General features: G+C 37.6%; 1 protein-coding gene across 1 annotated transcript in view; it reads right to left on the reverse strand.

The window, feature by feature from the left end:
* LOC147668298 (scavenger receptor cysteine-rich domain-containing protein DMBT1-like) overlaps positions 1-24,795 on the reverse strand; it is a 158,627-nt gene that overhangs the window by 50,009 nt on the left and 83,823 nt on the right. The window contains exon 3 of the mRNA XM_086948624.1: positions 2,316-2,491. Coding sequence (XP_086804750.1) covers positions 2,316-2,491 — 176 coding nt within the window. The remainder of the gene's footprint in view (positions 1-2,315; positions 2,492-24,795) is intronic.

A 24,795-nucleotide genomic window follows, 5' to 3' on the forward strand; every position in this document is an offset into this window, starting at 1 on the left:
GGAAGGTCCATCAAAGAGAATTTTCTAACAAAATGCTTTTTTAAAAGTCAAAACTATATCAATGAAGTACTCATCTCAAGGCTTAAACATGACAAATACTGTAAAGTACTAGAATGTGTTCTTCTAGAGGTTATTTTCTTATGACCTGTTTTTCAGTAAACTTCTTTTTTGCGTTCATCATAAAAAACATATAAATATATGTATATATATATAATTGAGTATTTTCTGTAGTTATTTGTTCAATTGAATTCCCATCCAATTTAACAAAAGCAGGGATCTCCATTCTTGTGGGACATGTACACAGGATGTGCACAACTGATTTAAGCTTACATGTACACAGCCTGCAGCTGTTATTAGCAAGGAGGATTTGAATTCTATATTTTAAATCTCCCAAACCTGTATTTCACCACCAATTAATATTTTAGGTATTTTGCAAAAGGTTTGCAGAGATAATCCTGCCAAGTCTTTATTTTGTGGGTCTGAATAGTCATCCCGATATGTTGTCATCTGCAGAAGTTATTTTTATCATGACCTTGTGACTGGTATGTAGAACTTTTGTTTATTCATTTTTCAAATACAGAGGCACTTAAAGGAGTTTGGCAAAGGTATTTTACATGCAAAGTATTTAAAGCACGTTTGAAAAAGGTTCTTATTTTTTGTGGCTCTCTTGGGTTTTTTATTTCTAACCACATCAAATAATCCATTGTTTGATTGTATGATGATCTACGTTTATGACACAATATTATAAATGCACTTGTATGCTAATCCTAACTCCAATCCTATTTGATATTGTGATGCATTTGTTGTAATCAAAAGAGCTGGTAAAAGATTTTACAAATGATTTTATGAGGCAAAACATCTTTATTGCCCATCTCTATGTGATTATTGGAAGGATGTTTACATCTAAACATCTGAGCATTGGATCTAATGACGGTCCCCAAAGATTGCTGAGAAGAGTTTTATATACTATTCAGAGGGAATGGGCATTTGATTTTATAAATGAGCAATATGTAGAAAAATTAACATAATTATCAAAGGTCATCTCTAAGTATTATTTGTATAAGATTTACCTTATGCCTGCGTGACTGTGGAAAATGTCTACCACTACCAAAAATTCCTGCCTGAGAAACTGATGCCTTCTGCATGGAGTAGCCATTACTACCTGGTTATTTTGATAACTGGGTTATTTAGAGTTGTGTCTCCTTAGAATGATTCCGCCACCAACTAAAGGCTCTTGGCATTGCATTGTATATCTGTTGGTCTGGCACCACTGCTGGTCAATTGCCTAATATCTGTGAATTGGAATTCCACTAGTGCCCCTGGAATTGTGCGGTACAGAAATGCTCTGAAGATGAAAATTTCATATTGAAAGCATTAGAATGAGTTGTTGGTATTACTAGCCAGCAGGAGCAGTAAAGACAATCAGTATAAAGGCTTTGAATGGCTGGGCTGGAAATGGTCTGGGGTTTGTGAGCGCCATACAGCATGATTGCAAAGTCATTGGAGGCCCTCTCGAAATATCAATCCTCACACTGGGGCTCAACGTTGATGACCTTACTACTGTGATTATGTGATCTGCTGAATTAGGAGCCATATTACTTTCAAGGCATGATTATATCCAATGCACATTCCTCTTCTTTTGTTTAGAATTGTAAAACACATCTAGGACACTATTAATGATTTTTCAATCAGGGGGATGTGTTTAGAGGCTAATGGATGGATGGACCCTCATATTTACATTTTCAGAATAATGGCCACAACAATGTGCATGCATAAACTAATATGCATAATTGATCCTGTCATGATGATAGATGATCTTTCTTTTTCCTGAATGGAAGGCATGAAGTACAATCTTTGGGCTAAAATTGAATTCTGTTTGCATTGTTAAAACTTCTTTAAAAATGATTAAAAGCTGGAAGATGGATCATATCAACATGGAAAATGTACACTAGGGTACAATAAATGCAATAAGTCATTCAGCCACTGCCTCCCACATGAAAATCACTAGTGCATGTATCCTTTTAGAACAACTCATAATCTGCACATCTGGAATTGGTCAAACTGCATCTGAAGAGTGGCACAGTGGGATGTATTAGCCTTACATATCTTACCACCACAGCATCCAATCCTAATTAGTTTCCATACTGTCAATAAATTCAGAACTCTGAACATCACATGCATGTGCCATCACTAACTTTTTTGCCTTTGCAGTTATTCCTTTATGACAATCCTCTGACAGTAACCACTTGATTTGCTTAATATTGTGTGTGCATTGGTTTTAACAAAAATATTCAGAATGCACCTGCCAATCCTACCTCTTTCACAGTTCCACACTCACTGTACAAGGTGCTGAATATGATGGCATGTGATGTAATTCGTGGGTGACAGTTGTAGTCATTTAAGTAGACATCTTCTCCTTGGTAACCCAACGACTCTATGTAGTATAGGTTAATTGTAACTTGCATGGACTCTGAAGAACACGAGACATCAACTGGAAGCAAAAGATGAAATTACATATTCATATACACACAAGATCACCAATGTCAGCATTTGACAAAGCTATGGAAAGTGCTATCACTCTCAGCGACAAATATTAACAGACTTAATGTCATCTAATTTTGTGATTTCTTTTCTTATTTTCCCTGTAGTATAGGTGAAGCAGGATGTTAAGTGTGGTTTTTGAGTTTCAGCCAGCTTTGCAAAACAGCATTCATTTCTCCCAAAAAGTTGAGATACACAAATCAAGCTTTTTTTCCCACAATGTGGTGCATGATATTAGGTTTCCTACAAAGTTTCATATGCAGACAGAAATGCAGAGAGCTTCTTCCAACTGAATTGGATGCATTTTTTAAATCATTTATTTTAAACAATAGATTATTTTTTTAAAACATTTAGGGATTAAGTGTGAGTGAGGCCACTTAGGAGTATTTTGGTTTTTTTCAACAGTAGAACATATTGCCAAATGGCAGCCATCAGTGAAATCCACTGTTTCTGTGTCAACCACCAACTCCCCGGGGCTAATTTTAGTAGTATGAGGGAACCTCGTGGGCCCCCAGCCCCAGGGAATAACACCTCTCAGGGGCACATGCATGCTAAAAAAATAAAAATCAGGGGAGGTCCCATGGCCAGCCTATAGCCCAGTGGGACCGTTAACTCCCGGGGCAAAAATAAATAAATAATGATGCATGGGTGGCTCTAGCCTTCTCACGCAGCCCTGGGGACTGCCATCTCCCCAGAGACCAATGCTCTGATGAAGATGGTCCATTGCCGACCCCCTGCCATGTGGACCTCTGCAGGGCTATCTACATACAAGAAGGGAGGTGGGACGTGCAGCTCCCCTCCTGGAGCCCTACATGGCCCTGGGGACCCCCACCTCCCAGGGCCAGTTCCAGCAATGTCCCAGGGATGAGGTCCCCAGGGGGTCGAAAATGGCCTGGGAGGGAGGCCGCTCAACCCCCCTCTATGTTAAGAAATAAAAAGGCCGGCACTGGAGGATGGGTTCCTCGGGTTGGTAATTGGCTTGTATATATATGTATATATATGTATATATATATGTAACAATCCCTGCTGCCTCTCGCCCGGAGCCCAGTCCTGGAAACCGCTGCGCAGGAAGAAGAGAGGAGACCTCAGGTGCAGGTGAGCATTAATTTTTATTTCCTCGAGGAGACGGCACACCTCAGCATGACGTTTCGGCCTTCAAAGAGGCCTTGATCACATGCACGTCATTTATTCCTGCTCACGAGGCCTCTGAAAAGATGGTGAAAGTTCATCGAAACGCGTCAGGCCACAGGATGCATCACGGAATCGGAAGTTGCCTGTTTCTTCTGAATAAGGATGTTTCCTTCATCGCAGTGTTGTGCGGCCTCAAATGCTGGGCATTTTTTGGTACATGTTTATACGGCTGCTCCAGGCCGTAGAGGGATCGCACCATCCTAAGTACCTCATGGATGCAGACAGGGGGAACCCTCCTCCTGTAAATGGTACTGTGATTTGTAATTTAGCAGGCAAAGTCCGATTCGGGAAGCCTAATGGAGGGCTTGAAAAACATTTATCCTGCAAATAATCGTGGGGATGTTACCCACTGGAGGGGATAAATAGTGCTTAAACGGACTACGCTGCCCAAAAAGCAACAGTATCGGCAAACCGGAAGCAAATTAAGGTACTGCGTACTTAAGAAGGCAAGGGGCGGCGAGTCATGCACGTCATTTTTTCCTGCTCAAGAGGCCTCTGAAGAGATGGTGAAAGTCCATCGAAACGCGTCAGGCCACAGGATGTATCACGGAATCGGAAGTTGCCTGTTTCTTCTGAATAAGGATGTTTCCTTCATCGCAGTGTTGTGCGGCCTCAAATGCTGGGCATTTTTTGGTACATGTTTATACGGCTGCTCCAGGCCGTAGAGGGATCGCACCATCCTAAGTACCTCATGGATGCAGACAGGGGGAACCCTCCTCCTGTAAATGGTACTGTGATTTGTAATTTAGCAGGCAAAGTCCGATTCGGGAAGCCTAATGGAGGGCTTGAAAAACATTTATCCTGCAAATAATCGTGGGGATGTTACCCACTGGAGGGGATAAATAGTGCTTAAACGGACTACGCTGCCCAAAAAGCAACAATATCGGCAAACCGGAAGCAAATTAAGGTACTGCGTACTTAAGAAGGCAAGGGGCGGCGAGTCATGCACGTCATTTTTTCCTGCTCAAGAGGCCTCTGAAGAGATGGTGAAAGTCCATCGAAACGCGTCAGGCCACAGGATGTATCACGGAATCGGAAGTTGCCTGTTTCTTCTGAATAAGGATGTTTCCTTCATCGCAGTGTTGTGCGGCCTCAAATGCTGGGCATTTTTTGGTACATGTTTATACGGCTGCTCCAGGCCGTAGAGGGATCGCACCATCCTAAGTACCTCATGGATGCAGACAGGGGGAACCCTCCTCCTGTAAATGGTACTGTGATTTGTAATTTAGCAGGCAAAGTCCGATTCGGGAAGCCTAATGGAGGGCTTGAAAAACATTTATCCTGCAAATAATCGTGGGCATGTTACCCACCGGAGGGGATAAATAGTGCTTAAACGGACTACGCTGCCCAAAATGCAGCAATATCGGCAAACCGGAAGCAAATTAAGGTACTGCGTACTTAAGAAGGCAAGGGGCGGCGAGTCATGCACGTCATTTTTTCCTGCTCACGAGGCCTCTGAAGAGATGGTGAAAGTCCATCGAAACGTGTCAGGCCACAGGATGTATCATGGAATCGGAAGTTGCCTGTTTCTTCTGAATAAGGATGTTTCCTTCACTGCAGTGTTGTGCGGCCTCAAATGCTGGGCATTTTTTGGTACATATATATATATATATATATATATATATATATATATATATATATATATATATATATATTCACTGAAAAAAACATAGGTTTCAGCCCTGTTATAGTTAGGAATTAGCATTTAAAAAATTTAAAAAACCTTAGAAATTCACTGAAAAAACCATTGGTTTCACCCATCTTATAGTTAGATCAGTGATGTCATGAGTGATGTCACTCACCATGTCATGAGTGATGTAATATGTGACATCATCAGTAGTGCATTGCGGGCGTGCGAGATATAGTTAGCTGAACTAACTATAATGGAGGAATTTCAATGGTTTTGTTTGAGTGAAATGTCCAGCTAACTATTACATGGGTGAAACCAATGGTTTTTTCAGTGAATTTCTAAGGTTTTTTTAAATGCTAATTCCTAACTATAACTTGCCTGAAACCTATGGTTTTTTCAGTGAATTTCTTAGGTTTTTTAAATGATAATTTTAAAATGTACTAATTATTATATTTCTTTCTTTTAATAGTAATTTCCTAAATTTGTATTATAAATACTTATATTAATTTTATTTTTAAAGTTACATTTCATATTTTTAATGTAAAATAATAACAAAAGTAAATTCAAAAAGAATACACAGCTAGTGAAACTGTCTGGATGAATTTGTAAGTGTTTGTTAGAGGCAGATTTACAACACCCTTGTTCCTCTTTTACACCGCCGTTGCATCATTTTTCCGATGAAGCGGTGGTGCAAAAGATGCGCCATGGTATGTGGTATTTAGAATGTGATGTATCTGGAAAGTGTGTCATATTGTAAATCCCTGTACTAGAAGGAGACATTCCTACATGGGGGGGGGGGGGGCGTTCCGGCACAGGAACACCTCCTAAAAGTGGCTCACTTTGTCACTTTTTGGCTCATACTGTGTCAAAACCCTGCACTACCTTGAAGCAGGTGTAAGGATTGACACAGCAGTTTGAGAAAAGAGCCCCAAGAGCATTGCCGGAAATGCGTTGCACTTGCAACATAACTCAAACAATGCACCACCTTTACAGCACAGATACATCACATATATGTGCCATTTTTGTTCCAATGGTACACCATATTGTAAATACTGCGCATCCATGGTGTTGGTGTCACGGAGCACAATAACTGACATATTCCTGGGGATATGCCAGTTATTGTATATGTGCCCATTAGTGTTTTCATGTAGTGATAGGATTACTACATACAGATGAATGAGTCACTACAAAACAAAAACAACACTGACAGAGTGTTTGCTGGAAGTGTAACGATACAAACTAGTAAATTGAACATATAAAACATAAATTTTCAAGTACATAGAAGACTACAAACATCGTCTATAAGGGTTTTGAAGCAGTCTATGCCCTAAAGCCTATTTTAATGCATGAGCACTTAGATAGTGAGTGGATGATTACAAGACAGCAAGGAAAGAACCTGATTGAATTTATAACAGCCTCAGCTGTACCACAGTATACAGATAAGCACATACTGCTGAATGGCTCACTACAATATTGAAACCGTAGTGTGAGAATGTTTGCTAGAAGTATTAGGATACACATTGAGGAATTGAACGTATAAAACATAAGTTTGCTGGTGCATAGAACAGTGCATGAACAGTCTATAAAGGTTTGAAACAGCCTATGCACTAAGGCCCTTTTTAATCAATGAGTATCTAAATACTGACTGGATCATTACACTTCTGCAAAAAAAGATCCTCACTAAATTTATTACAGCTTCAGTTTTACCACGGTACAATGAAAAAGAACATACTGCTGACTGGCTCACTACAATACTAAAACAGCAGTGTCACAGTGTTTGCAGGAAGTCTAAGGATACAGACTGGGCAATTGAAGGCATAAAACACAGGTTTGCAGCTGCATACAAGACTGCATTTATACTCCATACGGATTTTAAGCAATCGATACCCTCAAACTCACTTAGCATATTTTAAATCAATAAAAAACATTTAAAGAATATATAACTGAATCTATAACTGCTTCACTTTTAGTACAATAAATACATTAGTAGATAGTGCTCAAACCTTTATTATTTTTCAACAATAAATTTATTCCTGTGAATTCTCATAATTTAACAGACATTCCAATGCAACTTCATCAGATATGTCATTCAGATCAATTTCCTCGTCAGCAGTTTCTGATTTAATTTGTACTAAAATTTCAACGTAATTTAAAACTTCCAGAAAATCTCCATCAAAGCTTTCGTCTTCAAAATCACAATTCACATCTGCAGCACTAATTTCTCCTTCACTCTCATTGCCTGTGACAGATACGATTAGTTGTTCAATTATACTCAAAGTAATATTCAAAATCTCCTGAGTATGAGGCTGTTCTCTTTCCATAATTTTTCCTTTATTTTTCCTTTATGTTCTTGCACCTTGTATAAAAATATAAACAGTTAATTTTATCACTTTTCGTAATATATAATACAAAACTACCATTTTCACCTATTTTGGCATACAAAAAATACTGTAAAAATACTATTATCTAATAACATTCAATAGTAGAGTGTTAGCCCTTTGCAAAATTATACAACTGTGATTACGTAACATTCATTAACCTAAGCCTCTCAGTTTATTGTCTAATTTTTATGTTATTAATTTCCTCGTGTTCCTCTACTAACTTTTCTTTATGCAGTTGCTCGTTATCTATTCTCTTAATCCTTCAATATCCTATGTTTTTCATTAATGTTCCTTCTTAATTCAAAAGTCTTCCTACTATTCCTAACTCAATGTGTTCTTTTCCCTTAAGACCTTCCTTAACACAAATTTTATCGTTTCTTGTTTTAAGTTAGAGAAAATAAATCGACTGAGTACATTCAATATTGTCTATAATGTCAAGTAAGTTTACTTACTCACTAACTTGTCAAACAACGTTCTTTAACTCTCACAGAAATATTTCCACTTTCTCTTCACGAATGTCTAAAGAGCAATTGAAAATGGGTCTGATCTCCGGTACGTCTTCGGTGAAGTGCGCACTTGTTAGTGAGCGCGTGCCTCACCAAGGATTCCCCACAACTCTGTGGTAAATGACTAGATCGCAACCGCGTCTTTCAGCGGCGGCCCGTGAAGGGACTTGCGATGGGGCAGGCAGGGGGGGCGGGGGAGGGGCAGGGTGAAGGGTGATAAAAAACGGAATCTGGATGATTGCAGGTAAGTAAACAATTACATTAATAAAACGAATTTCGGGCCATGTTATCAACAAAACGCGATATCAACAAAAGGCGATACATTATCCCCGCTTTTATCAGCAGGAAAGTGGCAATAAAGCTGCGATAATCTATCTCGGTTTGTTCATAATATTGCCCGAAATGCATGCTAATGGCTTAGTGGTGACGATCATAGTTATGACCGCGTTGTAATGGCTTTTTCCCCCAGAAAACTGCAGCAACCTGGTCTGGGCGTCGTGGACTCCAGGGTAGTAGGTGGAGGGCCACACAGCTCCTCATACATTATAGAAATCTTTGTGGGGTGATTGTTTCCATGGTTTGAGGGGTATGATTGAGGGCCAAACATTTAATTTTGTAAGGGGGTGAGTTTGCATGGGAAAATGTTGCAGGAGGTTTGTAAATGTGGTACACATTGTTTCGTATTATTTTAATTTCTTTTCTAAGTTGTAGTCTATTCAGAGGAAATAGAAGTCATTAGTTTTCAATCCTAGTCTTGAATATCTTAATATACTATTTCAACATTATTTCTATTGTGGACCGTCATACACCCCTCCCCCCCCACAAAATAAAAGAAGTATGTACTTTTTTTAATTAACTTTTATTAAAACAATAACTAAACAAAACTTAAACTATATTGCAAACAAGTAGAAAAATAAGTTTAATAACAAACAATATTATAAGCACATTGTTAAATGACTTCATAATATGTCCGATTGGCAATCTGGAAAACAAAAAAGAAAATTAGAGTTTAGAATTATGTAGATGTGAGTAAATGAGCTGAACCATTACAAGTCAAGGCAACTCTATGGTTTTACGTGTGCACGGTGCCTCGTACATTTTACTTGTTATAATGCCACGTTCAAGTGGTGTCTATATGGAAGTGCCTACTGCGTTACTGACACAAAAGTGGCATAACGGGATTGTAAATATGTCGACTTATTTCTAATGCAATGCTAGGAAGGTATTGTAGATCTAAGCCCCTGTGCTTACTGTTGTATAAACACTGCGGCCAAAGAGTTCAGCCAGTGGAATTCACCACTTCAGTTGGGCTGTTCTTCTACATGTGCAAGTGGACAGCAGTGTCTATAGGTTTAAGAGAGAAAGAGAAATTATGTCACAGAGAGTGAGAGAGAGAAAGAGAGAGAAAAGAACATTAAAACTGTCTAGCAGAGTCTGGAGTTGAGATTTTTTCTTGAAAAGTGAAACGAAGATTTACAAGCTCCTTGCGTCACTTTACCCATGTTAAAAGTGACTCAAAAGTGGCGTAATAAGGTTGTGGATCTGTTTGTCAGACTGTTGTAAGGTATCTGTTGTCACTGCTCGAAGGAAATTATAGATTTTACAGAAAGGCTGCTGTACACTACGCACTCTGGGCCATATTATCAAGCCTGGGCGACAAAATTATCGCCACTTTATCGGCAGGAAAGTGTCAATAATGGGTTTGATAATATCAACACTCGAAACCAGGAAGTGTTGGAGGCCATCTTGTGCCTCAGTAGCACGGAGTCACAAGAAAACAGTAAAACAAAGTTGAGAAATAAGGGAAGGGGGCAGGGTAGAAACATTCTGATCCTTTACGGTTGCTCAGGGGGTCGTATATGGATGTTTACTCTCTTTTATTTTTTAAAGAGAAATCGCGCAGTACGTGTACAGAAATCCGTACAATTAATTGCAGGAGCTGAATGCTGATTGGCTGTCAATACTCCAAACCAGGAAGTGTTGGCAGCCATCTTATTTGTCACAACAGCCGAATCACAAGGAAACAGTAAAACAAAGTTAAGAAATAAGGAAAGGGGGTAGGGTAGAAACATTCTGAACATATACTGTTGCTCAGGGGGTGGTAGATTTATTGTACGCATACCAAGCACGTATGGACGACGTACACCTGGAATGTTGAAAGTCGTCACATAAGTGTACGTAAGTAAGAAAAATAAAAATAATTTTAGATATTTATGAAGTCTATTTGTTTATTTGTTGTGTGGCTCTAAAAAGAGCCCTTGAGTTTATTGGGATATTTAGGTACCTATAAGTAAGTACCGATGCAGAGTCTTAAGTTTATGAGGAAGACTCTGTTCCCCTCATCTGTAAAATCTACACCATCTCTCCTATAGATGCCATGCATATTAAAATGCAGATTGTTGTTGTAAATGGACCCCATTCGGTAGTCTCGGAGAAAGGCAGAAACAGATTTATTCACATTTTTCCTAGCTTTTTCAAACTGTGGACAATAGTGGTTGGACCGCTTCTATTTCTGCCTTTTGCATATATTAGAATATACAAAGGCAGTTTTGGGCAACAGTGTCATCAATTGTGCAAAGGTGTCCTTCGTAAGCATTCCCAGAGCTACCCCAGTCAAAGTGCCTAGGTCATTCCCACCACAGTGCACAATTATGAGGTCAGGGTGTTGGAGATGCATAAAGGATTTAACCAATGGCATCAATTGGTGACACTTTAATCCTCTCTGTCCAATCCATTTAATGTCCACATTTGGTACAAGAATATCCACTGTGTGAGTGGTATTCTTCTTAATCTACAAATCAATTTGAAAGGTGAGTTGATAAGTTGTATGGGAGTGTGTGCGGTGCATCTTTGTACATTAAGGAATTATGGGGTATATCAAGACAGGCGATAATATTATTGTCGCTTTATGGGTAGAAAACTGCAGATAAAGCGTTGATAACGTTATCGCCTGTCTTGATAATATGCCCCTATATTTGTCCATTGTTAAACGTTTTATAGTAGTAAATGTGTTTTGCTATATTGCATGCTGTTAAGTTTTTTTGTTTAATATCATTTTGTGCATCTCTGTACATTAAAGGATTATGGGCCATATTTTCAAGAAAGGGCTATACATTATCGCCACTTTTATCTGCAGGAAACTGCCGGTAAAGCGGCGTTAATGGCCTCGATAATATATCCTTGTGAATTCTACATGGAAGCCCAGGTTATGGTCTTAACCTGGGCTTCTATGGAATTCACAAGGATATATTATCAAGACCATTATCTCCGCTTTAGTGGCAGTTTCCTGCCGGTAAAAGCGGCAATAATGTATCGCCCTTTACTGATAATATGGCACTGATGGGCATATTATTAAGGACCGGTTTTAAAATTATCTACGTTTTATGGGCAGGAAACTGCTGATAAAATGGTGAAAATGGGCTTGGTAATAAGAGGCATATTACCAAAAAGTAGCGATATTTATCGCTAAATAGGCCTAGCGACGATTTTTGTATCGCTGCCTATCACTGGATATGTTAGCGGAGAAAACATGCTATTAGCAACGTTTTTCTCCATTGTGCTAAAATATCCAGCGAAAGCGGTGAAATGCGTGAATATCGCTGAGAATACAGCGATATTCACGCATTAGTGACTTAATGCTCTTAGCCATGTTATCCACCTCCCATTGGATAACATGGCTAAGAACTGGTTTGGGCAAGTGTTAGTATTTGGAGATATATGCACTTAGTGCAAATATTTCCAACGCTACGCCTGCCTTGCTAATAGGTGACAGCAACGTTAGCGACTGCTTTCAGTCGCTAACTAGTTGGGTACCCCCACTTTGCATGTCATTAGCGATAAACATCGCTGACATGCAAAGCGGGCCCCAAACCGCTTGCTATCGCCTAAAAGCTGTTGCTAACGTCAGTTAGCAACAGCTTGCTAATAGACCGATAGAATTATCGCCGCTTAGTGGCCGAAAACGCCGCTAAATCGGCGATAATTGCCTATCGCCCCCCTTGGTAATATGCCCCTAGGTTCTTGTAAATTGCTATGGGAGCCCAGGTTCCAGTGTTAACCTGGCCTGGTAAGGAGAATTCTCAAGAGCATATTATCAAGCTCATTATCGTCACTTTATCGGCCTTTTCCTGCCGATAAAAGTGGCGATAATCAATCGCTTTTTGTTGATAATATGTCCCGAAATTCGTTTTATTAATTTAATTGTTTACTTACCTGTAATGATCCACATTCTGTTGTTTATCCCTCCTCACCCTGTCCCTCCCCTGCCCCGCCTGCCTGCCCCACCGCAACTCCCTCCACAGGCCGCGGTTGTTTCTTTATTCCGTTATATTGCAGTGTCTATTTATACTCTCATTTTTTATTATATTTTCCTTGTTTCATACTCTTTGTTCTTTTGTTGTAAGTCCTTTTATTTTTATAGTCCGAGGTTTGTCCTCATAATCCTCCCTCTGTTTTTGTAAGCAATATAATAGAATATTTGATATATTTTTTTTGTAATGTTATATATATTTTTTTAATATAGGTTTTTTTTATCGATACTGAAAATACTGTATGATGCCAACGAAGTTCCAAAAGTGCAAGCAACAAAAGAAAAGTGTGTATTTGAAGAGCAGTCATCATGAAGATTTACATGAAGAGACAGGATGTACCATGTTACAACGCATACTGTTACAACTACCTACCGTTACAACGCGACCATTACAACGCATACCATTACAACGCATAGCGCTTTGAGGTGCTGGATAGTGGTAAGTATAATTTACTATTCTAACTCCAGTCCCCGTGGACCCTAGGGAAGGTGTTGGATAGTAAATTATACTTATTCCGTATCCTAGAGCGCCCCCCAGCGCAATGCGTTGTAATGGTATTCGTTGTAAAAGTCGCGTTGTAATGGTAGTGCGGAGTAAAAGATGCGTTGTAACGGGTGTATACCGAAGAGACATGTCTTAACAAAGAGAAAGAAAGTCCTGGTAAGAGCAGGAGCACTTTTTTGAGGAAAATATTAAAGACTAAGAGTAGTGTTCAGAAAGAGAAAAATGTTTTTAGTGTATCAGCAACGAAAAAAAAATACTAATAAAGAGAAGAATAATGGAACATCAAGTTTAGACAAAACTGTGTATAGTAAAAGGAGACAAAAACAATTTATAGAAATTAGGAAACAAATGTATAATAGATTTGTAACAAATTTAATTAAAGAAATTAATGTATGTAAGAAAAAAACTATTTTATAAGAAGAAGAAAGCTATAGAAAATGAAGTTGAGAAAGCTTTGGAATTGAAAAGAAAATTGTTTATTTTAGTAATCAATAGAGTTAGATCACTAGATAAGCGAATCCATTTAAAGAAGTCCAAAAGTAAGTGAAGAAGATTAATTAACAGAAGTCATTTTTGTGAGGTTTTGTTTGGTGAATGGAAACATAGTTCAAGTTCTCAGCTTTTTTTTAATGAAGAAAGTTATCTTCAGAGTAATGATTTGTTTCATGCAGTTGACACCAGTGGTCGTGCTTATGAGGTTAGAAATGGTTGCCCTATTGAGAAAGAGAAAATTATTTCTAGAAATGCAGAAGAGGTATTAGCTGGTGAAGTTTTAGGGAGACGTCCTAAAGTTCCAGTGTACACTTGGAATTGTAGTAATAATTGCAGTGTGCGGCAAGAATCTATTGATTTTGTTCGCAATTTCTTACGTAATTATACTAAGAAAAGTGTTAACCTCTTGGCTGCTAATGACAAGGGTAACTCGTCATGAACTTTCCATTCATTTCAATGGAAAATTAATGTAAATATTAATGGTGCCTTAGCACTGAAGGGGTTAAACAAAAGATTAAGATGTTGCAAGGACTAGACCCTCGCAGCATGAGAGAAAATATTGGTTTGCAAGGTCATTCTATGGCTTGTGTGTCTAAAAAAGTGTGTTGAAGTGTTTTCCACCATTTCAGGATGTTAGCAGTTCATCATACTCAGATAAGAAAATTAGTCAGAACATTGTATTACGCGAAAAGTCCAGCACTAATGTTAAAAAAGTTGAACAGTGCTCTTTTGCATGGATCTGTATCGGATGTAACAAATGTTTGTGATGAAATTCAAATTAGTTACTTTGGTCCTCAGGAAGACAGTGGAAAAAATGAGAGATTAATAGAAGAAAATTGGGAAGAGAATGCAGGACAGTGCAGTGTAGAAAATTTTGAGCAAGAAAATATACAGTTTAAGGTGATTTCAGGTGAATGGCCACATTTTTCTTGTATCTGTTGTCGACAAATTCATTATAAAAATCAGACCAGGACTGTTGATCTATATTTAAAAAGTGAAAATGAAAATAATGAGTGGAAGGATTTTGCAACTTATTTGTTGGTAGAGAATTGTTTGGATTTGGTTTCTGATCAGCGTATTTGTAAATATTGTTATAACAAATTAGATGAGAACAAAATGCCTGCTAGAGCTGTGCGTAATAATCTTGAGTTGGTAAATATTCCTTCGGAACTGATGGATTTAAATACCTATGAGTCTATTCTTATTCAATGTGTGCATCCATTTCAGGCTATTGTTAGCATGGAGCCTAAGACAGGGAAATTGCCTCCTTCTGATTTACAGAGAGGATTATAGGGAATAGTTGTATATTTGCCTCTATATTTAAATAAAAATATTGAAATTCGTGATATAGAAAATGTAGAGAATGAACCTTTAGGTATTCTTGTTAAAGGCGTTCCTACTAAGAGCAAGAAAATCTGGCAAGAATTAGTGGGTGTTAGGAAAGTGAAAAAGGCAAGTTTGTATCTGGTAAAAAAGAATCAATATTACAAAAATGTGTATGTGGGAGATGAAGAATTAATTGTACAAGAAGATAGTGACTTGCCATCTGGACAAATTGAAAAAGTGGGTGTGTCCAGAACTGAAGAAATCTACGAAGATTACAGTGTTCATCCATTGCATTCCAAAGAAATGATGGGGTATGCTATAGAGTTATTTCAAATGAAAGAAGCAAAAGGAAGTCCCATTAGTGTATGGGAAAAAAGTTTGGAAGTTCGTTGTTTCCCACAGTTGTTTCCTACAGGAAAAGTAGGACGATATGATGAAACGACCTGTGCAGATTCCTGCACCTGAATACCGGACATCAAGATTATATGCAGAAGATCCAAGATTTCGACAATGTATTCCGTATTTTTTAATCTTTTGTTTCAGAGTAATTTGTCTGGACTTTCTTGTGCAATAAACCATATATTGAAAAAAGGTATATATCTGCAAAATGTTTTGGTAAAAGAAATTTATGGATAAAGTACAGCAGAAAGATAATGTTTTGGAATCTCAGCTGATTAATCTGATGGAATGTCAGCGTAATACTGAGTACTGGTACCGTCGTCACGGATAACTCAAATGTATGCTAAGGAACTTAGGAACTCCTACATGGTTCCTTACTCTAAGCTGTGCTGAATATGCTTGGGATGATTTACTGCAATTTCTTCGAGAGGCAAATCCAAATATGCTAAATATCGAATACAAGACACCTGGAGAATTGTGCTCTTTGGATCCTGTTAATTTATGCAGGTATTTCAATCATAGATTCGAAGCTATGATGTCTTTTATCACCAATAAAAAAATCCTCCTCTTGGAGAGGTTCTGGATTTCCCTTGGAGAAAGGAGTATCAAGCAAGAGGTGCTCCTCACATACATATGCTATATTGGATCAAAGATGCTCCCAAATTTGGAACAGACTCAGATGATACTGTGTTGTCTTTTTTTTAAGAATATGCTACATGTGAAGTACCCAAAAGTACACACGATAAGGACTTAAGACAACAAGTCTTACGAGTCCAAAGCCATAGTTGTGGGAAATACTGTCGTCGAAAGTACAAATCTAAGGACAAATTCTACAGCAAATACCGTTTTGCATTTCCTCGACCTGTAATATCGAAAGGAAGAGTGAACAGTTTTATGTCATCTTTGCAACATACTATCAAAAGAAAGTCTTCTAAAAATACCAACAACTTAAGAAGAAATGAAGAGTCAAAATACATAAATGACTACAACCCAGTCATTTTGTCCATGTGGAATGCTAATATGGATATTCAATATGTTGCAGACAATTCCATTGCTGTTGGTCGATATGTGACATCGTACATAACAAAGTCAGAAAAGACGGAATTGAAGGAAATGTGGGAAGAGATTTACCATGGGAAGAGTCTAAGTAAGAAATTATACAGTTACAGTTTGAAGATGTTATCTCATCGAGCAATTGGAGCGTATGAATGCTCGGATCCCTTATCATCTGCAAGTCTACTCTAAATCGAGAAGAATCATTTGGGTATGTGTAGGTCTTGCTACAACACGAAACCAAGTTCTTAAATCTGTACAAGAAATTAAATATTTAGCTGAAAAAGAGACAGAAAGTACAGATATTGTGAAAACAAATATGTTGGATACATATTATCCAAATAGAAGTCATCATCTTGAGAACATTTGTCTCTATGAAGTGCTGCAAAACTATATTTTTAAACGGAATATTACCGAAAACATCAATAATGGTATATATGTCGTGATTGGTTCCGAAGGATGTCTGGTGAAACAAAGAAAAGGACATTTGATTAATCACCGTAAACTGAGTTGTAAAACACCTGACAAAAGAGAATTTTACTATTTAGCTCTTTTGCAACTTTTCAAGCCATGGCGTTCAGAATTGGAATTACTTGGAGATTTTGAGAGCTATGAAGATTACTTTAATGCAACTAAAGATACTTTAGAATGTCCTGTTTTTGCTAATTATGTGAAAATGTTGAATTACGAATTTGGATTCTAATTGCGCGATGGCAAGGCGAAACCCAAGTTGCACGCAGTATAAGTATAAGAAATATGGACTGGAATTGATTATCCTTGAAAGCATGGAGTGCACACCACCCCTTTTATGATTAATACTAAACTGCCACATGTTGGTGATGCACCCGAGATGAAAAGACAAAGAAAGAAAGGAACTTACGTTTGAAACAGGCCACATATTATTAGAATAGCGAGTTCTCGTCAGCGTCAAAGGAGGCATTTGGAAATGAAAAAGACATTAATTCTTAAAGTTATTATTATTGAAAGCACATAAAAAATGATTGATTTACGCTTGGTGCACACACAGTTTACTGAGGGCAAGATGCATTATGGCCATGGGAGTATGCAAGGCACATTTTGGTGTAATCATTAGTTTTTAGGGTTTGCACGTGAGGGGGAGGGGCCAATTTAGTTTATAAATCGAGCTGAGAGTGATGAAACTATCTAGAGTTCGTGAAGAACCCGGACCTGTGATTGGGAGAATAGGAAAGCAGGTACGCATAGCACGCCGGCGGAATTAGAAAGCTTTGGTAACACATAAAGCAGTTTGAAATTCAAGCATTTGAATCATAATAGCCATAGATAAGCGCGAAGGATAGGTAAGCCTGAACGCACTGAACAGGCATGCAGAGAAAGTAGGAAATATGCACGAGTAAAATCAGAAAGCTTGATAGTAAAATATTTTGGCCTTTTTAATCTTCAGGTTATCATTAGTCTTATCTGAAACACCATGGCGCCGATTCCGATCCGGTAAAAAAAATCCCCCGTACGATTCGTATTCGTAGCCGTTTCCGTACGACTCGTAAACACACCGTACGACCCGGCGAGTACGATCCGGACCGGGTGATCAGGACGCTATTCGTACGGTCGGCGTCAGGTAAGGGCGATTCGTACGGAAAAGCGCTCATTCACATACACACCGTACGACACGTACCCCACATGATCGCCGGGGTACGCGCCGTACCCCTGCGATCATGTGGGGTACGCGGCGTACACCCAGCGTACATGGGGTGCGCACCGTACGCCCACCGTACATGGGGTACGGTGCGTACCCCATGTACGCTTGGTGTACGCCGCGTACCCCACATGATCGCAGGGGTACGTCGCGTACCCCGGCGATCATGGGGGGTACGCGGCATCCCCGGGGGGGCGTTCTGTGCTTGTTTCGACGCGAGCTATGCGTTTACGGCTGTTTGCTGCTCCCGCAAAAAAAAGGGTTGTACGTTGCGTACCCGACACGAATCGTACTTGCTGGGTCGTAAAAACCAGCCGCAAACCGTAGCGATGTCACGTACAGCGGGTTCCGAGTGAGACTCGTACGGATATTTTAGTCGTACGGAGTCCTGTACGACTCGTACGGTCTTTGGCTCCTGGTACTGATCGTACTTCGTCGTACGTACGGGGACGTGTACGGGTACGATTCGTACGGGGAAAATTGCTCCGTACGACGATTCGGAGCGCATTTTACCGGATCGGAATCGAGCCCCATGTGTGGTTATTTTTAATGAACGTATATTCGTAATTAAATGAAGCGATGGAAATGTTTTAGTTATGAAATGCATATTAAATTGAATGTGGTTTCTTTAAGATTAATGTAAATTTCGTTATGTTAAATTCCAGTTACTCCTGATGAAGAGCATATAAGTGCTCGAAATGCATTGGATCATGAATAAAGGAATGCTGCTGAGAACTACTTTTTGCGTATGGATCGTATTCACAAGGAGGCTTGGATGGGCACATGTTAATACGTTAAGTTCCCAAAAAAACGCAATTTGTTGAATATGTGGAACAAACAGAAACAATGGAAGTTATTTGACCAATCTTTAAGGTTAAAACTTGGTTAAACATGTACGAGGACAAACGGACAAACATATGGTGGATCTTGTATCCGCAAAACAAAATGCAGTGCATCAGGGTGTGGAGCGTGAATGTTGGGCTCCCCACATTTGGATTCTAATTGCGCGATGGCAAGGCGAAACCCAAGATGCACGCAAGTAGTCAAGTATAAGAAATATGGACTGGAATTGATTATCCTGGAAAGCATGGAGTGCACACCACCCCTTTTATGATAGAATTACGAAATTGAGCAAGAAGCTACAATTGCAGCTGAGATTGCTAGAGAGAGTTCTCAAGACAGTCAAACTTCTGCTCCATTGAGCCAGAACCCATTAGGAGAACCAATTGTTCTAAATGAAGCAGCAACTGCTATGGAAGAGGTGGAAACAGCAATGTATCAACGTCAAGAAGATGTAACAAACTTAGGAAACTTGGAAGAACAACTAAATCTTGAGCGGAAAGAAATATATGAGCAAGTGAGAGAACTGATTGACCATGGATTACTTCATGAGAAGAAATAATGCTCTTGCTCATCATTTGAACCTATCCATATGAATGTGAGTGGAATAGCTGGAACAGGAAAAAGTTTTTTAATTAAAGTAATCCCAAGTTTTCTAAAGAAAAGGACTAAGTTGCATTTGTCTTGTGTTGTCACTGCTCCAACTGGATTAGCAGCTCACAATATTAAATGAATTACTTTACCTTGTTTATTAATGCTACCAGTAGAGCATGACAACAAATTAGAATACCACAAGCTATCTGGAGAAGCTTCTTGTGAAGTTTCAAGAGTGTTGAGGAAAAATGAAGCTTCTCATTATTGATGAGGTAGGCATGGTCTCAAACTTAATGATTGCCTTTGTGCATTTAAGAATGCAGCAAATTCTTTAAACAGAGTATGACTTATTATTCGAAGGAAAACATGTCATAGTTTTTGGAGATCTTCTACAACTTACTCCCGTAAAAGGACAGCCAGTGTTTAAAACACTGGTGCATGAAGATACTTGAAAGTGTTTGGGTAACATTGTCAATGTAAACATTTGGTCATATTTTCAGTATAAGGAACTTACTACAAATATATGAGAGGCAATTGATGTTGATTATGGAACTATTCTTCAAGATATAAGAATTGGAAAATTGACAAACATGGAGAACAAACTTTACAGAGACGATTACTTTCCAATTTGTTTCCAAATGCAAATATTGTCCCAGAGAAAATATACATGAGAATTGCAAAAAACAAATCTGTAATCTGCTTAATGGCAAATCTGGGTGAATGTTCTATATTCAATAAAGAAATGTTAACGTTGGAAAATGAAGAAATTATAAACTTTGAAGCAATTGATAAAATAGAACATGAAGGAATCAGTATTATTTTGAGTGAAAAGTTGAAGAGGAAATTGGATTGTTTATAGAAATCGATAAGTAAAACTGCTGGTTTATAAAAGAATGTATATGCATGTGTAAATTGTAGGGTAATTTTGGAACATAATTTGAATGTGGAAAAAGGTTTAGTAAATGGAGCAATGAATAAAATTGTTGATTTTGTTAATTATGTATATAGAGGTGGGATTGAATTTTTGAAAATCAAATTCGATGAAATTGCTGGAGTACAACAAGTTAGTCATTGTGCAGCTCGTTTTTTGCTTGTAAAAGATTTGTATGTCTGCAGAAAGGAGTTTCCTGTTTGTTTGGCATATGCGGTGACCATTCATAAATCTCAAGGTTTAAGTGTAGATTGTGCTTTAGTTAATATTGGAAGTACCGTGTTTAAAGAAGGTATGGCATATGTTGCTTTGTCTCGAGTCAGAACTTTATCTGGATTGTACTTGATTGAATTTGATGAGACAAAGGTTTGTGCAGATGCAAATTGTGTGAAAGAGTACAATAGGTTAAGAAGGGATCACTGACATAATATAGAATGACAAAATATAGACTTACCAAAATATAGTCACCAAAATATAGAATGCCAAAATATCGAATTCCTATCTACAAACAGGTAAGTACAAAAATATCGAATCCAAAATATAGTCTGTAAAAAATATAGTCAGTCAAAATATCGAATTTTTTTAAATGTCTGAAAAGTAATTTAAAATTAATGAAATAATAAATATAATTAACTAAAACATACTTAGAAATACTCAAATAACCTTAAAATTAAGATATAATTAATTTAAGTTATTAATAAAAAATGTAAATATTTTACCGTAGGATAGCAGGAGGGTAACATTTAATATTACCAGTCCAGTGAGTGCAACAGTAGGGAAAGCGTTGGATAGCGTAGGCGTAAAAATTACTATTCCCACTCAAGAGAGTGCAACAGTAGGGAAAGCGTTGGATAGCGTAGGGGTAAAAAATACTATTCCGACTCCAGTGAGTGCAACAGTAGGGAAAGCTTTGGATAGCGTAAGGGTAAAAATTACTATTCCCACTCCAGAGAGTTCAACAGTAGGGAAAGCGTTGGATAGCGGGAGGGTAAAAAATACTATTCCCACTCCAGTGAGTGCAACAGTAGGGAAAGCGTTGGATAGTGTAGGGGTAAAAAAGTACTATTCCCACTCCAGAAAGTGCAACAGTAGGGAATGCGTTGGATAGCCTAGGGGTAAAAATTAATATTCCCACTCCATAGAGTGCAACAGTAGGGAAAGCGTTGGATAGCGTAGGGGTAAAAAATACTATTCCCACTCCAGTGAGTGCAACAGTAGGGAAAGCTTTGGATAGCATAAGGGTAAAAATGACTATTCCCACTCCAGAGAGTGCAACAGTAGGGTAGGCATCAGTAGGGAAAGCGTTGGATAGCGGGGGGGTAAAAATTACTATTCCAACTCCAGAGCGTGCAACAGTAGGGAAAGCATTGGATAGCGTAGGGGTAAAAATTACTATTCCCACTCAAGAGAGTGCAACAGTAGGGAAAGCGTTGGATAGCGTAGGGGTAAAAAATACTATTCCGACTCCAGTGAGTGCAACAGTAGGGAAAGCTTTGGATAGCGTAAGGGTAAAAATTACTATTCCCACTCCAGAGAGTTCAACAGTAGGGAAAGCGTTGGATAGCGGGAGGGTAAAAAATACTATTCCCACTCCAGTGAGTGCAACAGTAGGGAAAGCGTTGGATAGTGTAGGGGTAAAAAAGTACTATTCCCACTCCAGAAAGTGCAACAGTAGGGAATGCGTTGGATAGCCTAGGGGTAAAAATTAATATTCCCACTCCATAGAGTGAAACAGTAGGGAAAGCGTTGGATAGCGTAGGGGTAAAAAATACTATTCCCACTCCAGTGAGTGCAACAGTAGGGAAAGCTTTGGATAGCATAAGGGTAAAAATGACTATTCCCACTCCAGAGAGTGCAACAGTAGGGTAGGCATCAGTAGGGAAAGCGTTGGATAGCGGGGGGGTAAAAATTACTATTCCAACTCCAGAGCGTGCAACAGTAGGGAAAGCATTGGATAGCGTAGGGGTAAAAATTACTATTCCCACTCCAGAGAGTGCAACAGTAGGGAAAGCGTTGGATATTGGAAGGGTAAAAATTACTATTTCCACTCCAGAGAGTACAACAGTAGGGAAAGCATTGGATAGCGTAGGGGTTAAAATTACTATTCCCACTCCAGAGAGTGCAACAGTAGGGAAAGCGTTGGATAGCGTAGGGGTAAAAAATACTATTCCCACTCCAGAGAGTGCAGCAGTAGGGAAAGCGTTGGATAGCGGGAGTGTGAAAATTACTATTCCCACTCCAGATAGTGCAACAGTAGGGAAAGCTTTGGATAGCGTAGGGGTAAAAATTACTATTCCCACTCCAGAGAGTGCAACAGTAGGGAAAGCGTTGGATAGCGTAGGGGTAAAAAATACTATTCCCACACCAGAGAGTGCAACAGTAGGGAAAGCGTTGCATAGCAGGAGGGTGAAAATTACTATTCCCACTCCAGTGAGTTTAACAGTAGGGAAAGTAATGATTTAATATATTATTAAAAATAAATTAAATATCAATCCCAATAAAACATTAATTGAAATTAATAACCAATTTAATATTATGTAATAATTAATTAGAAATACAACTACATATTAGTTATTATAAATTAATAACCTATTCATAATTATTTAACAACTAATTAATTTTCAATAACAAAAACTAATTAATAATACAAGTTAATACCAATTAAAAATTAAGAGTAAATTAATTATCAATACACAAAAAGTATTTTTAACATGTAATTAATTACAATTACATTACTTCCCACCCTCTTACCCTATAAACCCACATCCCACTACAGAAAATACATTAATACAATTATCATAATTATCAAATATTTAATTATTACAAAATAATTACCAATTAATACAAAATAATTGCCAATTAATAGAAATTAATTACCAATTAAAAAATAATTAACAATACATTTAAAATCAATACCAATAAATGAAAAACATTATTTACTTAATTACAATTAAATTACTTCCCACCCTATTCCCCTATAAACCTACAACCCTCTACAGAAAATAAATTTAGAAAATTAACATAATTAACAATTAATCAATTAATACAAATTAATTGGCACTTAATAAAGATTAATTACCAATTAAAAAATATCAATAAATGCAAAATTAATACCAATAAATAAATAAAAATATTTAATTACTTACAATTAAATTACTTCCCACCCTATTCCCCTATAAACCCACAACCCGCTACAGAACTAAAAAGCAAAATTTAATAAAAAATTAATAATAATTGCTAAAAACGTAATATTTAATTTAATATAATTAAATTACTTCCCACCCTATTCCCCTATAAACCCACAACCCGCTGCATAATTAAATTACGCAAAAATTAAATAACATAAAATTCATTACTTAAAATACATTAAACATACATTACAAAAATTAATATACACTTTTCACACATATACTAACATACAAAACACTTTAAAAAAATTGATATTATTAAAAAATCGATATATTTAATGCCTATATTGTATACTTCGATATTTTGACTTCTATATTTTGAAAATCGATATTACTTACCTTAAATTCGATATTTTTAACGACTATATTGTGTCCATTCGATATTTTGTCCATTCTATATTTTTACTTCGATATTATGTCCATTCTTTATTTTGGAATTGATATTATGACTGTTTACCGTTAAGAAGAGAATATGCACCCTATTTAGGTCAATATCCAATAGTTGAAAAGCGCGTGGTAGGTAGAAAAAAAAGATTTGAGAATATCTGTTGTGAAACTCTAGAGAAAGAAAAAAACCAAAATGAAGTTGCGCCTGCAAGCAAAAAGAAAAAGGACAGTGTTGAAGAGAATGTTGGTTATCGGTTTGAAAATAGTTGTGGTGTCAACTGCTATGCTAATGTAGTTGTTAATGTTGTTTTTTTTCTTGAAAGTTTGTAACAGCATATTGTAGAAAATCGGTACAAAAGATTCTGTTCATTGTTGAATTCGGTTTATCAGAAATGTACTAGTGATAAAAGTAAAATACAAAGTGTTTCTGATATTCAAAATGTTTTGGACATATGTTTTGGTTGTACTCAATTTACGCAGAATATTCAGCAAGATTGTCAGGAATTTTTAATGTTTATGCTTGGTGTACTGGAAGATGAAGGTATAGATATTGAAAACCTTTTTGGCCTTTCTTATAAATGGCAACATGACTGTCAAAATTGTTTGTTTACATGTAGCACTGACATAGACACTGAGAGATTCATATATTTGACTTTACCTGACTGTGAATCAGTGTCTTTAAACAATCTAAAAAGAGGAGCAAGTCAAAACATGGAGTGTAGCCAATGTAAATCAGAAATGTCATCAACATTACTTATACAAAGAAATGGACAGTATGTTATTTTAATGCTGCAACGTTGTAGAGCTGATGGAAGAAAATTGAACACTTTAATTAAAAATTGTGTAG

This window comes from Lissotriton vulgaris, unplaced genomic scaffold (genome assembly GCF_964263255.1).
Source record: "Lissotriton vulgaris unplaced genomic scaffold, aLisVul1.2 SCAFFOLD_1331, whole genome shotgun sequence".
In the NCBI taxonomy this organism is placed as follows: Eukaryota; Metazoa; Chordata; class Amphibia; order Caudata; family Salamandridae; genus Lissotriton; species Lissotriton vulgaris.